Source organism: Melospiza melodia, unplaced genomic scaffold, assembly GCF_035770615.1.
Source record: "Melospiza melodia melodia isolate bMelMel2 unplaced genomic scaffold, bMelMel2.pri scaffold_151, whole genome shotgun sequence".
NCBI classification, from domain to species: domain Eukaryota; kingdom Metazoa; phylum Chordata; class Aves; order Passeriformes; family Passerellidae; genus Melospiza; species Melospiza melodia.
In genome coordinates, this window is record NW_026948514.1 from 237,762 (window position 1) to 252,439 (window position 14,678).

General features: G+C 56.7%; 1 protein-coding gene and 1 long non-coding RNA gene across 2 annotated transcripts in view; both read right to left on the bottom strand.

The window, feature by feature from the left end:
- Positions 1 to 11,326, bottom strand: part of TMEM147 (transmembrane protein 147) — a 16,652-nt gene extending 5,326 nt beyond the window's left edge. Inside the window, 13 exon segments of the mRNA XM_063182122.1 lie at positions 472 to 582; positions 1,913 to 2,041; positions 3,301 to 3,395; positions 4,540 to 4,598; positions 6,326 to 6,462; positions 9,531 to 9,555; positions 10,289 to 10,389; positions 10,464 to 10,484; positions 10,589 to 10,609; positions 10,694 to 10,757; positions 10,845 to 10,849; positions 11,071 to 11,125; positions 11,292 to 11,326. Of these exon segments, the coding sequence (XP_063038192.1) occupies positions 472 to 582; positions 1,913 to 2,041; positions 3,301 to 3,395; positions 4,540 to 4,598; positions 6,326 to 6,462; positions 9,531 to 9,555; positions 10,289 to 10,389; positions 10,464 to 10,484; positions 10,589 to 10,609; positions 10,694 to 10,757; positions 10,845 to 10,849; positions 11,071 to 11,125; positions 11,292 to 11,326 (858 nt within the window).
- A 579-nt stretch (positions 11,327 to 11,905) lies between these two features.
- On the bottom strand, positions 11,906 to 14,650 carry LOC134433255 (uncharacterized). Its single transcript, XR_010031513.1, has 3 exons — positions 14,608 to 14,650; positions 13,576 to 13,622; positions 11,906 to 12,027 (listed from the first exon to the last, which is right to left on the bottom strand). It is a non-coding gene; the product is annotated as an uncharacterized LOC134433255 (long non-coding RNA).
- Between the last annotated feature and the right edge of the window lie 28 nt (positions 14,651 to 14,678).

Below are 14,678 nucleotides of genomic sequence, written 5' to 3' on the forward strand. Positions count from 1 at the left end.
TCCCCTCCCCAAACAACCCAAAATCCCCCCAAATTTCGGAGATTTTCTCCATTTCCCCCCATTTTTTTGTTTTTCCTTTGTCCCCTCCCAAAATCTCCCCAAATTTCGGAGATTTCTCCTTTTTTCCCCCCTTCCCCCTTTTTTTTTTTTTTTTTTTTTTTTTTTTTTTTTTTTTTTTTTTTTTTTGTTCTTGGTTGGATTTTTTTTCTTTTTTTCTTTTTTTTTTTTTTCCCCTTTTCTCCTTTTCGTTTTTCCTCCCCTCCAAAACACCCAAAACCCCCCAATTTTTATTTTTTCTTTAATTTTTTCTCTTTTTTCCCCATTTTTTTGGTTCTTTCCCCCTCCCTCGGCCGCTCCCAACTGCCCGCAATGAAGGAACCAATTAACGAACGAAGGGAGGAATTAATTACAATCAGGGTAATTACAAACCGGGGGGGGGGGCGGGGGAGGGGCCGGGGGTGGGGGAGGGGCCGGGGGTGGGGGAGGGGCGGGGTCACGGCGGGTCGCCTCGGGGGTCCCGTCCAGGCCCCGCTGCCGCAGCTGCGCCCCCAGCGCCGCGTTCTCGCTCTTCAGCTCCTCCAGCTGCCCAAAAACACCCGAAATTCACCCAAAATTCACCCAAAATTCACAGCTCCGGGCACCCCCGACACCGAATCCCCCAAACCCCGTTTTTTCCCCAAAATTTCCCCCTTTTTTCCCCATGGTTTTAACCCAAAATTCACATTTTTCCCCCTAAAATTCCCTTTTTTAGCCCCTTTTTTCCCCGCAATTTTCAGCCCAAAATCCCCTTTTTCCCCTTCCAATTTTCCAAACTTTTCACCCCAAAATTTTCACCCCAAAATTCGGGATCTGGGCACCCCCGACACGAAATTCCCCAAATCCTCTTTTTTCTCCCAAAATTTCCCCCTTTTTAGCCCCTTTTTTTTTCCCATTATTTTAATCCAAAATTCCCATTTTTCCCCCCAAGTTCCCCCTTTTTAGCCCCTTTTTTCCTGTGATTTTCAGCCCAAAATTCCCATTTTTTCCCCACAATTTCCCTCTTCTTAGCACATTTTTTCCCCACAATTTTCACCCCAAATTCCCTTTTCCCCCTCCCAATTTTCCAAAATTTTCACCCCAAATTTTTCACCCCAGCGCGGCGCTCTCGCTCTTCAGCTCCTCCAGCTGCCCAAAACCACCCAAAATTCACAGTTCTGGGCACCCCCGACACCAAATTCCCCAAATCCCATTTTTTCCCCAAAATTTCCCCCTTTTTTCCCCATGGTTTTAACCCAAAATTCCCATTTTTAGCACCTTTTTTCCCACGATTTTCAGCCCAAATTCCCTTTTTTTCCCCACAATTTTCCCATTATAACCCCACAAAATCCCCAAATTCCCCCCAAATTTCCAACTTTACTATCAAAATTCCCAAAATTCCCTTCAAAATCCCAAATTCCCAAACCCGCAGAATTCCCCCAAATTTTCCACCCCCCCAAAAAATTCCAAATTTTCCGCTCCAAATCCCCAAAATTCTCCCCCAAAAATCCCCAAATTCCCCTCTGAAATCCCTCAAATTTTCCCCAAAAATCCCCCAAACTCCCCCATTTCCCCCTCAAAATCCCCAAATTCCCCCGAATTCCAAATTTTCCCCAAAATTCCCCCCCAAATCCCCTCCCCATTTTTATCAATGACCCCCCCTCCCCATTTTTTATCAATGAACCCCCGCGGGAACCCCGCGCTCAGCAGGGGCGTGCCCACACCCATATAAGGACAAAGCCCCGCCCACAATGGGCGTGGCCTCCCCATTGATGCCGCTCCCGCCGCCATTTCCGGGCCGATTTTCGCGGCGATTTTGGGGCGATTTTGGCGGCGATTTTTGGGGCGATTTCGGGGCTTTTCGGGGCGGGGCCATGTCGCGACAGGCCGGGCGCACCTGCTGTCGCAATAGGTCGTTGTCCATCTGCAGGCGCTCGGCCTCTTTGAAGGTTTCCTGCAGGCGTTGGTTGCTCTGGCGCAGCTCCCGCACGTAATCGCAGGCCTTGGACAGGATCCCGCCCTTGCTCTGCGCGACCCCCGACCCAAATTAAACTCGGGACCCCCAAAATTCACCTGAGACCCCCCCCAAAATTATCCCGGGTTACCCAAAGTTATCCTGGGACCCATAAAATTAACGTGGGACCCCTCAAAAATCGACCTGGGATCGCCCAAAATCCACCTGAGACCCCCCAAAATTCATCTGAGACCCCGACCCAAATTAAACTCGGGACCCCCAAAATTCACCTGAAACCCCCCCAAAATTATCCCGGTTACCCAAAGTTATCCTGGGACCCATAAAATTAACGTGGGACCTCTCAAAAATCGACCTGGGATCGCCCAAAATCCACCTGAGACCCCCAAAATTCATCTGAGACCCCGACCCAAATTAAACTCGGGACCCCCAAAATTCACCTGAGACCCCCCCCCAAAATTATCCCGGGTTACCCAAAGTTATCCTGGGACCCACAAAATTAACGTGGGACCCCTCAAAAATCGACCTGGGATCGCCCAAAATTAAACTGGGACCACCAAAATCCGCCTGGAACCCCCCAAAATTCCCGTGAGCTCCCAAATTTCCCCCAAAATCCCCTGAATTCCCCCCAAATGGCCGAGATTTCCCCAAATCCCAAAACTCCCCCAATATCCCCAAATTCCCCTGAAATCCCCAAAATCCCCAAATCTCCACCTCAAACCCCCCAAAATCCCAAATTTCCCCCAAACGTCCCAAAAAATCCCCCAATTTTCATCTCATATCCCCTCAAAAGCCCAAGTTTGCTCTCAAAATCCCAAATCGCCCCAAATTCCCCCCAAATTCCCCACATTCTCCCCAAATCTCCCCTATTTTTCCCCCAAATCCCTCCAAATTTCCCCCCCAAATCCCCCTAAATTCCCAAATTTTCCCCAAATCCCCCCGAATTGCCCCCAAAATTCCTGAATTTCCCCCAGCTCCCCCCAAAATTCCCAAATTTTCCCCCAAATCCCCCACAAATTCCCCCCAAAATCCCCAAATTTTCCCCAAATCTCCCAAAATTCCAAACTTTCCCCAAATTCCCCCAAATTTCCCCCCCAAAATTCCCCAATTTCCCCAAAATTCCCAATTGTTCCCCAAATCTCCCCTATTTTCCCCCAAATTTCCCCCCAAAATTCCCAAATTTTTCCCCAGATCTCCCCTATTTCCCCCCAAATCCCCACTTTTCCCAAAAAATTCCCCGAAAATCCCCAATTTTTCCCCAGATTTCCCCGATTTTCCCCAAACCAGCGGAATTTGCCCCAATTCCCGCTCACCGCGCCGGATTTGCCGCCGTCGGCGCCGCAGTCGGGGATGATCTTGGAGAGCTGCACGATCCAATTGTTGATCTTGTCCCGGCGCCGCCGCTCCACTGCGGGTTTGGGGCGAAAAACGGGGAAATCGGGAAAAACGGGGAAAAAACGGGGAAAAAATGGGGAAAAATTGAAAAAAATTGGGGTGAAAATCGGATGAGAAATGGCCGAGAAATGGGGGAAATTTGGGGGAAATTGGGGGAAAAATGGGGAAAAAAGAGGGGGGGGGGGAAGGAGAAAATGGGGAAAAAATGGGGAAAAATTAAAAAAAAAAATTGGGTGAAAATTGGGTGAGAAACGGCTGAGAAATGGGGGAAATTGGGGGGGGGAAATGGGGGAAATTGGGGGGAAAATGGGGGAAAATGGGAAAAATGGGGAAAAATTAAAAAACTGGTGAAAATCGGGTGAGAAATGGCCGAGAAATGGGGGAAATTGGAGAAATTGGGGGGAAATTGGAGGAAAATGGGAAAAATGGGGAAAAATAAAAAAAAAATTGGGTGAAAATCGGGGTGAGAAACGGCCAAGAAATGGGGGAAATTGGGGGAAATTGGGGAAAATGGGGAAAAAAATTGGGTGAAAATTGGGTGAGAAACGGCCGAGAAATGGGGAAAAATGAGGGGAAAGTGGACAAAAAAGAGCGAAAAAGTTGAGCAAAAATGGCCAAGAAACGGGTAAACGTGGGGGAAATTGGGGAAATTGGAGAAAATGAGGAAAAATTTAAAAATTGGGTGAAATCGGGTGAGAAACGACCGAAAAATGGGGGAAAATGGGGAGAAATTGGGGAAAATGGGGGGAAATGGGGAAAATTGGGAAAAAAATGGGAAAAAGTGGGGGAAATTGGGGAGGAAAATGGGAAAAAATGAAGGAAATTAGGAAAAAAATGGGGGGAAAATTGGGGGGAAATGGGGAAAATGGGGGAAATTGGGGGAAAAAATGGGGGAAATTGGGGGAAAATGGGAAAAAATGAAGGAAATAGGAAAAAATGGGGGGGAAATTGGGGGGAAATGGGGGAAAATTCTGAAAAAATGGGGGAAATTGGGGGAAAATGGTGGGAAAAAATGGGGGAAATTGGGGGGAAAATGGAAAAAATGTCAAGGAAATAGGAAAAAATGGGGGAAAATGGGAAATTGGGGGGGAAATTGGGGAAATTGGGGGGAAATGGGGGAAATTGGGGAGTTTGGGGTCCCCCCGGTGCCCCCTCACCCTCGTTGTGCTGCGCCCGCCGTCGCTCGTCCCGCGGCACCCGCGGCCCCTCCGGCTTCCTGCGGGCACAGGTGGGCACAGGTGGGCACAGGTGGCTCCATGAAAGCCCCCCAGGTGTGCCCAGGTATCCCCCAGATGTGCCCAGGCGCCCTCAGGTGTGCCCAGGTAACCCCAAATGTCCCCCAGGTGTGTCCCAGGTGTGTCCCAGGTGCGCCCAGGTGTGTCCCAGGTGTGTCCCAGGTGTGCCCAGGTGTGCCCAGGTGTGTCCCAGGTGTGCCCAGGTGTGTCCCCAATGCCCCCAGATGAGGGAATCCCACCCCAGGTGTGCCCAGGTGCCCCCTAGTACACCCAGGTGTGTGCCCAGGTGAGGAATGCCACCCCAGGTGTGCCCAGGTGTGCCCAAACCCCCAATTTTCCCTTCAAAAACCCCAAGTTTCCACCAATTTCCACCCAATTTTCGCCATTTTTGTGCCCCCAGGTGTGCCCAGGTGTGCCCAGGTAACCCCAAATCCCCCCAAAATCCCCATTTTTCACCCCCAGTTTCACCCTGTTTTTCCCATTGATCCCCTCCCAGGGGTGTGCCCAGGTGTGCCCAGGTGTGCCCAGCTGTGCCCAGGTGTGCCCAAACCCCCAGTTTTCCCTCCAAACCCCCCCAAATTTCCCCGATTTCCCCCCAATTTTCCCCATTCCCGCCCCCCCCCCCCCGGCTGTCACTCACGGCGAGTAGGCGTGGCCGGGGCCGTGGGGGGCGTGGCCGTGGGGGGCGTGGCCTCGCGTGGCCCCGCCCCCCGCCTGCAGCACGTCCGGGGGTGACATCATCACATAGAACTGCCCTGGGGGAGGGGACAGGTGAGACGGCGGGCACAGCTGGCACAGCTGGCACACCTGGGCGCACCTGGGCACACCTGGGTGGCACAAACCCCACACCTGGGCACACCTGGGCGCACCTGGGCGCACCTGGGTGGCACAAACCCCACACCTGGGCACACCTGGGCACACCTGGGCGCACCTGGGTGGCACAAACCCCACACCTATGGACCTTGGGGCACACCTGGGGGCACCTCCGGGGCAGAGGAACCCGCCCCAGGTGTGCCCAGGTGTGCCCAGGTGTGGGGTTTGTGCCACCCAGGTGCCCCCAGGTGTGCCAGGTGTGGGGTTTGTGCCGCCCAGGTGTGCCCAGGTGCCCCCAGGTGTGCCCCAGGTGTGCCCAGGTGTGGGGTTTGTGCCTCCCAGGTGTGCCCCAGGTGTGCCCAAAGGTGCCCGGGGGTGACATTCCCAACCCCAGGTGTGCCCAGGTGTCGCACGAGTGCCCCCTGCGTGTGCCCAGTACCCCCCAGGTGCCTCCCAGGTGTGCCCAGGTGTGATGTGCCCATGCCCAAGTGCGCCCCAGGTGTGCCCAGGTGTGCTTTCCTCCCATCCAGGTGTGCCCAGGTGTGGAATTTGCCCATCCAGGTGTGCCCAGGTGCCCCCAGGTGTGCCCAGGTGTGGAATTTGCCCATCCAGGTGTGCCCAGCTGTGCCCAAATCCCCAATTTCCCCTCCAAACACCTCAAATTCCCATCATTTCCACCCCATTTTCGCCGTTTCCCCCCATTTTTTGTGCCCCCAGGTGCCCCCAGGTGTGCCTGCCCAGGTGTGCCCAGGTGTGCCCAGGTGTGCCCAGGTGCCCCCAAAACCCCCAAATTTTCACCGATTTCCCCCCGGTTTTCGCCGTTTCGCCCCGTTTCCCGTGCCCCGCCCAGGCAGGTGTGCCCGCCCAGGTGTGCCCAGGTGTGCCCCGCCGTTACCTGTGGCCGGTGCCAGGCTGCCGTCGGGCTGCAGCAGGGGTGCCCTCCCCCCCCCAGGGCAGCCTCTCGGCCCCGCCCTCGCTGCCCGGGCTGGCCCCGCCCCCGGCGCCGCCGTTGCTGAAGGGGCCCTGCAGCACCTGGGGGGGGAGGGGCGGGGTTAGGGGGGAGGGGGCGGGGCCGGGCGGGAGAGCCCACCTGGAACCCACCTGAGATCCCACCTGGAACCCACCTGAGATCCCACCTGAGATCCCACCTGGAACCCACCTGAGGAACCCAAACCCACCTGGGGAACCCAAACCCACCTGGAACCCACCTGAGATCCCCAAACCCACCTGAGATCCCACCTGGAACCCACCTGAGATACAACCTGGAACCCAAACCCACCTGAGATCCCACCTGGGGAACCACCTGGAACCCACCTGAGATACAACCTGGGAACCCAAACCCACCTGAGATCCCACCTGAGGAACCACCTGAGGAACCAAACCCACCTGAGGAACCCAAACCCACCTGGGGAACCCAAACCCACCTGAGATCCCACCTGAGATCCCACCTGAGGAACCCAAACCCACCTGAGATCCCACCTGGAACCCACCTGAGATACCCAAACCCACCTGGAACCCAAACCCACCTGAGATCCCACCTGGAACCCACCTGAGATACAACCTGGGGAACCCAAACCCACCTGAGATCCCCAAACCCACCTGAGATCCCACCTGGGGAACCCAAACCCACCTGGAACCCACCTGAGATCCCACCTGAGAGCCCACCTGGAACCCACCTGAGATACAACCTGGAACCCAAACCCACCTGAGATCCCACCTGGAACCCACCTGAGGAACCCAAACCCACCTGAGATCCCACCTGGAACCCACCTGAGATACCCAAACCCACCTGAGATCCCACCTGAGATACCCAAACCCACCTGAGATCCCACCTGGAACCCACCTGAGGAACCCAAACCCACCTGGAACCCAAACCCACCTGAGATCCCACCTGGAACCCACCTGGGAACCACCTGGAACCCACCTGAGATACCAAACCACCTGGAACCCAAACCCACCCAGGGAACCCAAACCCACCCAGGGAACCCAAACCCACCTGAGGAACCACCTGAGATCCCACCTGAGATCCCACCTGGAACCCACCTGAGATACCCAAACCCACCTGGAACCCAAACCCACCTGAGGAACCACCTGAGATCCCACCTGAGATCCCCAAACCCACCTGAGATCCCACCTGGGGAACCCAAACCCACCTGAGGAACCCAACATCCACCAGGAACCCACCTGGAACCCAAACCCACCGGGAACCCACCTGAGATCCCACCTGGGGAACCACCTGGAACCCACCTGGGAACCCAAACCCACCTGAGATCCCACCTGGAACCCACCTGAGATACCCAAACCCACCTGGGGAACCCAAACCCACCTGGGGAACCCAAAATGCACCGGGAACCCACCTGAGATACCACCTGGAACCCACCTGGGGAATCCAAAACCCACCTGGGGAACCCAAACCCACCTGAGGAACCACCTGGGGAAGCACCTGAGAAACCCAAACCCACCTGGGGAAGCACCTGGAACCCACCTGAGGAACCCAAAATCCACCTGGAACCCACCTGAGGAACCCAAAATCCACCTGAGATACCCAAACCCACCTGGGGAAGCACCGGAGGAACCCAAACCCACCTGGAACCCACCTGAGATACCCAAAACCCACCTGAGATCCCACCTGGAACCACCTGAGGTAGCAAAAATGCCACCTGAGATCCCACCTGAGATACCCACACCCACCTGAGGAACCACCTGGAACCACCCAAACCCATCTAAGATCCAACCTGGATCTCCAAACCCACCTGGAGCCACCTGAGATACCCAAACCCACCTGAGGTCCCACCTGAGATCCCACCTGAGAACCCCAAAACCCACAAAACACACCTGAGACCCCAGGTGGAACCCACCTGAGCCCCCCAAACCCACCTGGAACCCACCTGAGACCCCCAAACCCACCCCAGGTGTGTCCCCATCTCACCTGAGCCCCCCAAACCCCACCTGAGCCCCCCAAACCCACCCCAGGTGTGTCAGGGCTCACCTGGGGGGGTCCCCAAACCCCCACCTGAGCCCCCCAAACCTGTCCCAGGTGTGTCCCCATCTCACCTGAGCCCCCCAAACCCCCCCAGGTGTGTCAGGGCTCACCTGAGCCCCCCAAACCCACCCCAAACCCACCCCAGGTGTGTCCCCATCTCACCTGGGGGGTCCCCAAACCCCACCTGAGCCCCCCCAAAACCCCCCCAGGTGTGTCCCCGCTCACCTGAGCCCACCAAACCTCCCCAGGTGTGTCAGGGCTCACCTGGGCCCCCCCAAACCCACCCCAGGTGTGTCCCCATCTCACCTGGGGGGTCCCCAAACCCCACCTGAGCCCCCCAAACCCACCCAGGTGCCCCCAAACCTGTCCCAGGTGTGTCCCCGCTCACCTGGATCCCCCAAACCCCACCTGATCCCCCCAAACCCACCCCAGGTGTGTCCCCATCTCACCTGAGCCCCCCCAAATCTCACCTGGGTCCTTCCCCGCACACCTGAGCCCCCCAGCCCTGTCCCAGGTGTGTCAGGGCTCACCTGGGGGGTCCCCAAACCCCCACCTGAGCCCCCCAAACCCCCCCAGGTGTGTCCCCATCTCACCTGGGCCCCCCCCAAACCCCCCCAGGTGCCCCCAAACCCACCCCAGGTGTGTCCCCCCTCACCTGAGCCCCCCCAAATCTCACCTGGGTCCTTCCCCGCACACCTGAGCCCCCCAAACCCCCCCCAGGTGTGTCAGGGCTCACCTGGATTCCCCCAAACCCCACCTGAGGTCCCCAAACCCCCCCAGGTGTGTCCCCATCTCACCTGGGGGTCCCCAAACCCCCCCAGGTGTGTCAGGGCTCACCTGAACTCCCCCAAACCCCCCCCAGGTGTGTCCCCATCTCACCTGAGCCCCCCCCAAACCCACCCCAGGTGCCCCCCCAAACCTGTCCCAGGTGTGTCCCCCCTCACCTGCAGTGCCCCCGGGCCGAAGGCGCTCACCCAAACCTCACCTGAGCCCCCAAACACCCCCAGGTGTGTCCCCATCTCACCTGGGGGTCCCCAAACCCACCCCAAACCCACCCCAGGTGTGTCAGGGCTCACCTGAACTCCCCCAAACCCCCCCAGGTGTGTCCCCATCTCACCTGCGGTGCCCCCGGGCCGAAGGCGCTCACCCAAACCCCACCTGGTGCCCCCCCAAACCCACCCCAGGTGTGTCCCCCATCTCACCTGGGCCCCCCCAAACCCCCCCAGATGCCCCCAAACCCCACCTGAGCCCCCCCCCAGGTGTGTCCCCCCTCACCTGCGGTGCCCCCGGGGCCGAAGGCGCTCACCCAAACCCACCCCAGGTGCCCCCAAACCCCCCCCAGGTCGTGTCCCCATCTCACCTGGGGGTCCCCAAAACCCACCCCAAACCCACCCCAGGTGTGTCAGGGCTCACCTGAACTCCCCCAACCCCCCCCAGGTGTGTCCCCATCTCACCTGGAGCCCCCCCCAAACCCACCCCAGGTGCCCCCCAAACCTGTCCCAGGTGTGTCCCCCCTCACCTGCGGTGCCCCCGGGCCGAAGGCGCTCACCCAAACCTCACCTGGTGCACCCCAAAACCCACCCCAGGTGTGTCCCCATCTCACCTGAGCCCCCCAAACCCCCCCCAGGTGCCCCCAAACCCCACCTGGTGACCCCCCAAACCCCCCCAGGTGTGTCCCCATCTCACCTGGGCCCCCCCAAACCCCACCCCAGGTGCCCCCCAAACCCCCCCAGGTGTGTCCCCGCTCTCACCTGGGGGTCCCCAAACCCCCCAAACCCACCCCAGGTGTGTCCCCATCTCACCTGAGCCCCCCAAACCCACCCCAGGTGCCCCCAAACCCCACCTGAGCCCCACCCCAGGTGTGCCCGCTCTCACCTGCGGTGCCCCCCGGGGCCAAAGGCGCTCACCACGCTGACGGCCGCGCCCTCGGGGCCGTCCAGGGCAGCCTCGGTCACCTGGACCACGCGGTACGTCACCTGGGCACGGGGGGACAGGGTCACCTGGGCACACCTGGGTACCCCAATGTACACCTGGGCACACCCAAATACACCTGGACCACGCGGTACGGCACCTGGGCACGGGGGGACAGGGTCACCTGGGCACACCTGGGTACACCCAAATACACCTGGGCACACCTGGGTACACCCAAATACACCTGGGCACACCCAAATACACCTGGACCACGCGGTACGTCACCTGGGCACGGGGGGACAGGGTCACCTGGGCACACCTGGGCACACCTGGGCACCCCCAAATACACCTGGGCACACCCAAATACACCTGGACCACGCGGTACGTCACCTGGGCACGGGGGGACAGGGTCACCTGGCACACCTGGGCACACCTGGGCACCCCAATGTACACCTGGGCACACCTGGGCACCCCCAAATACACCTGGGCACACCCAAATACACCTGGACCAACGCGGTACGGCACCTGGGCACGGGGGGGACAGGGTCACCTGGGCACACCTGGGCACCCCAATGTACACCTGGGCACACCTGGGTACACCCAAATACACCTGGGCACACCTGGGCACACCCAAATACACCTGAACCACGCGGGTACGTCACCTGGCACAGGGGGACAGGGTCACCTGGGCACACCTGGGCACACCTGGGCACCCCCCAAATACACCTGGGCACACCCAAATACACCTGAACCACGCGGTACGTCACCTGGGCACGGGGGGGCAGGGTCACCTGGGCACACCTGGGCACACCTAAAGTACACCTGGGTACACCCAAACACACCTGGGCACTCCTAAACACACCCTGGGCACACCCGGGTACACCTGGGCACACCTGAACCCCCCTCCCAGGGCACACCTGGGCACACCTGAGAGCGCCTGGGGGCACCCGGGCACCCCAAAGCCCACCTGGGCACACCTGGAGACTCCCCAGGGTGGGGCATGGCGGTGTCTCTGCCCCTCAGGTGTGCCCAGGTGTGCCCAAAAACCAAAATTTCCACCGATTTTCTGCCAATTTTTGCAGCGTTTTCCCATTTCCCCCCCCCTCTAGGTGTGCCCAGGTGTGCCCAGGTGTGTTATATCTGCCCCCAGGTGTGCCCAGGTGTCCCCAAACCCCCAAATTTTCACCAATTTTCTCCAATTTTTGCCAGGTTTTCCCATTTTCCCCCCTCCAGGTGCCCCCAGGTGTGCCCAGGTGTGCCCAGGTGTGTTATATCTGCCCCCAGGTGTGCCCAGGTGTCCCCAGGTGTGCCCAGGTGTCCCCAAAACCCCAAATTTCCACCGATTTTCTCCTGTTTTTTGCGGGGTTTTCCCATTTTTTCCCCTCTAGGTGTGCCCAGGTGTGCCCAGGTGTGCCCAGGTGTGTTATATCTGCCCCCAGGTGTGCCCAGGTGTCCCCAAACCCCCAAATTTTCACCAATTTTCTCCCAGTTTTGCCAGATTTTCCCATTTTCCCCCCTCTAGGTGCCCCCAGGTGTGCCCAGGTGTGCCCAGGTGTGCCCCAGGTGCCCCCGCGCTCACCTGGCCGCCGTGGCGTCGCTCCGGAAGTGGCACTGGAGCCCCTGCAGCCCCTGCAGCCCCCCCTCGGGAAACCCCGCGGGGGGACCGGGCACGGCCACGGCGCCCTCACCTGGAGGGGCCTCACCTGGGGGGGAGAAATGGCCAAAATCAGCCCCAAAATGTCCCCAAAACGTCCCAAAGTCACCCCGAAATATCCTGAAAATGTCCCCAAAATAGCCCAAAAATATCATGAAAATATCCCCGAAATATCCCCAAAATATCCTGAAAATTACCCCAAAAATATCCTGAAAATGTCCCCAAAATATCCACAAAATAACCCCAAAAATATCCCCAAAATGTCCCAAAATCACCCCAAAAATATCCTCAAAATATCCTCAAAATCACCCCAAAAATATAATGAAAATATCCCCAAAATATCCTGAAATTACCCCAAAAATATCCTGAAAACGTCCCCAAAATATCCACAAAATAACCCAAAAATATCCTGAAAATGTCCCCAAAATGTCCCAAAAATAGCATGAAAATACCCTCAAAATATCCCCAAAATTATCCCAAAAATATCCTGAAAATATCCTCAGAATTAGCCCAAAAATACCCCCAAAATTATCCCGAAAATACCCCCAAAATATCCCTAAAAGTATTCTGAAAATATCCCCAAAATATCCTCAAAATCACCCCAAAAATATCCTCAAAATATCCTCAAAATTACCCCAAAAATGTTCTCAAAATATCCTCAAAATCACCCCAAAAATATAATGAAAATATCCCCAAAATATCCTGAAAATCACCACAAAAATATTCTCAAAATATCCCCAAAATGTCCCAAAATCCACCCCAAAAATATCATGAAAACAGCCTCAAAATATCCTCAAAATTAGCCCAAAAATATCCCCAAAATGTCCCAAAATCACCCCAAAAATATCCTGAAAATGTCCCCAAAATATCCCCAAAATTACCCCAAAAATATCCCCAAAATTATCCCAAAATAATCCCCAAAACATCCCAAAATATCTCCAAAAAATCCCAAAATATCCCAAACATTTCCTCACCTGGAAGGGCCTCACCTGCGAGAGAAAACATCCAAAAATCCAAAAAGCCCCAAAATTTCAGGAATTCCCCCCAAAATTTAAAAATTTCCCCAAAATTTCGCCCAAATCCCAAAATCCCCCAAAATTTCAGGAATTCTCCCCAAACATTTCAGGAATTTCCCCCCAAAATTTCCCCAAATCTCTCCAAATTTCCCCAAAAAGTCCCCCAAAATTGCAGGAATTTCCCCCCCAAAATTTCAAAATTTTCCCAAAAAAATCCCCCCAAAATTTCAGGAATTTCCCCCCCAAAATTTCAAAATTTTCCCAAAAAAATCCCCCAAAATTTCAGGAATTTCTCCCCCCCAAATTTCAGCAAATTTCAGGAAATTCTCCCCCAAAATTTCCGGAATTTTCCCCCCCAAAATGCCTCAAAATTTCAACATTTCTCCCCCCAAAATTTCAGGAAATTTCAGGAATTTCCCCCCCAAAATTCAGGAAATTCCCTCCCAAAATCCCCCAAAATTTCAGGAATTTTCCCGCCCAAACTTTCAAAATTTCCCTCAAATTTCCCAAAATTTCAAAATTTTCAGATTTTTCCCCCAAACCCCCCAAAATTCGCCCCAAATTTGGGGGTCCCCCCTCACCCTCGCGCAGCTCCGCCCCCTCCTCGGCCTCCTGCACCTTCTCCTGCCTGGGGGGGGGAGGGGACACAAAGTCGGGACCCCCCCCAAATTTTGGGACCCCCCCCCCCCCCATTTTTGGGACCCCCCTCCCCCATATTTTGGGACACCCCCCCAATTTTTTGGGACCCCTCCCCCCCTCAAATTTTGGGGACCCCCCCCCGAAATTTTGGGACCCCTCCCCCCATTTTTGGGGTCCGTTTTCCCCCCATTTTTGGGACCCTCCCCCCCCCACCCAATTTTTGGGGGTCTCCCCCCACCCCTCAATTCCCCCCTTTTTGGGACCCCTCCCCCCCAAATTTTGGGGACCCCTCCAGTTTTTGGGGTCCCTTTCCCCCATTTTTGGGACCCCCCCCCAAATTTTGGGACCCCCTCCCCTAAATTTTGGGACCCCCCCCACATTTTTGGGGTCTCCCCCAACCCCTGAATTCCCCCCCTTTTTGGGACCCCTCCCCCCAAACTTTTGGGGTCTTCACCCCCCCCCTCAATTTCCCCATTTTTGGGACCCCTCCCGAGTTTTTGGGACCCCTCCCCCAAATTTTGGGACCCTCCCCCAAATTTCAGGACCCCTCCCCAAATTTTGGGGTCTCCTTCTCCCCCCCCCCCCCCCAACTTCCCCGTTTCTGGGACCCCTCCCCCCCAAATTTTGGGGTCCCCTCCCCCCATTTTCGGGACCCCCCCCCCTCCCCAATTTTGGGGTCCCCTCTTTCCCCTCCCCCCAAATTTTGGCTCCCCCCTCCCCCTCCATTTTCGGCTTCCCTCCCCCCAATTTTGGGACCCCTCCCCCCAATTTTTGGGGTCCTTTTCCCCTCCCCCTCCCCCAATTTTGGGAAATCCCCCCCCCCTCCATTTTAGGACCCCCTCCCCCTCCCCAATTTTTGGGACCCCTCCCCCCCCAAATTCGGGGTCCCTTTTCCCCTCCCCCTCCCCATTTTAGGACCCCCCCCTCCCCCAATTTTGGGGTCCCCCCCTCCCCCCCTTTCCCCTCCCCCTCACCTGTGGGCGGAGCCAGCGGCCGAGTCCAACATCTCCATTCGGGGGGGGGGGGGGGGGGGGAAGCTCTGTCG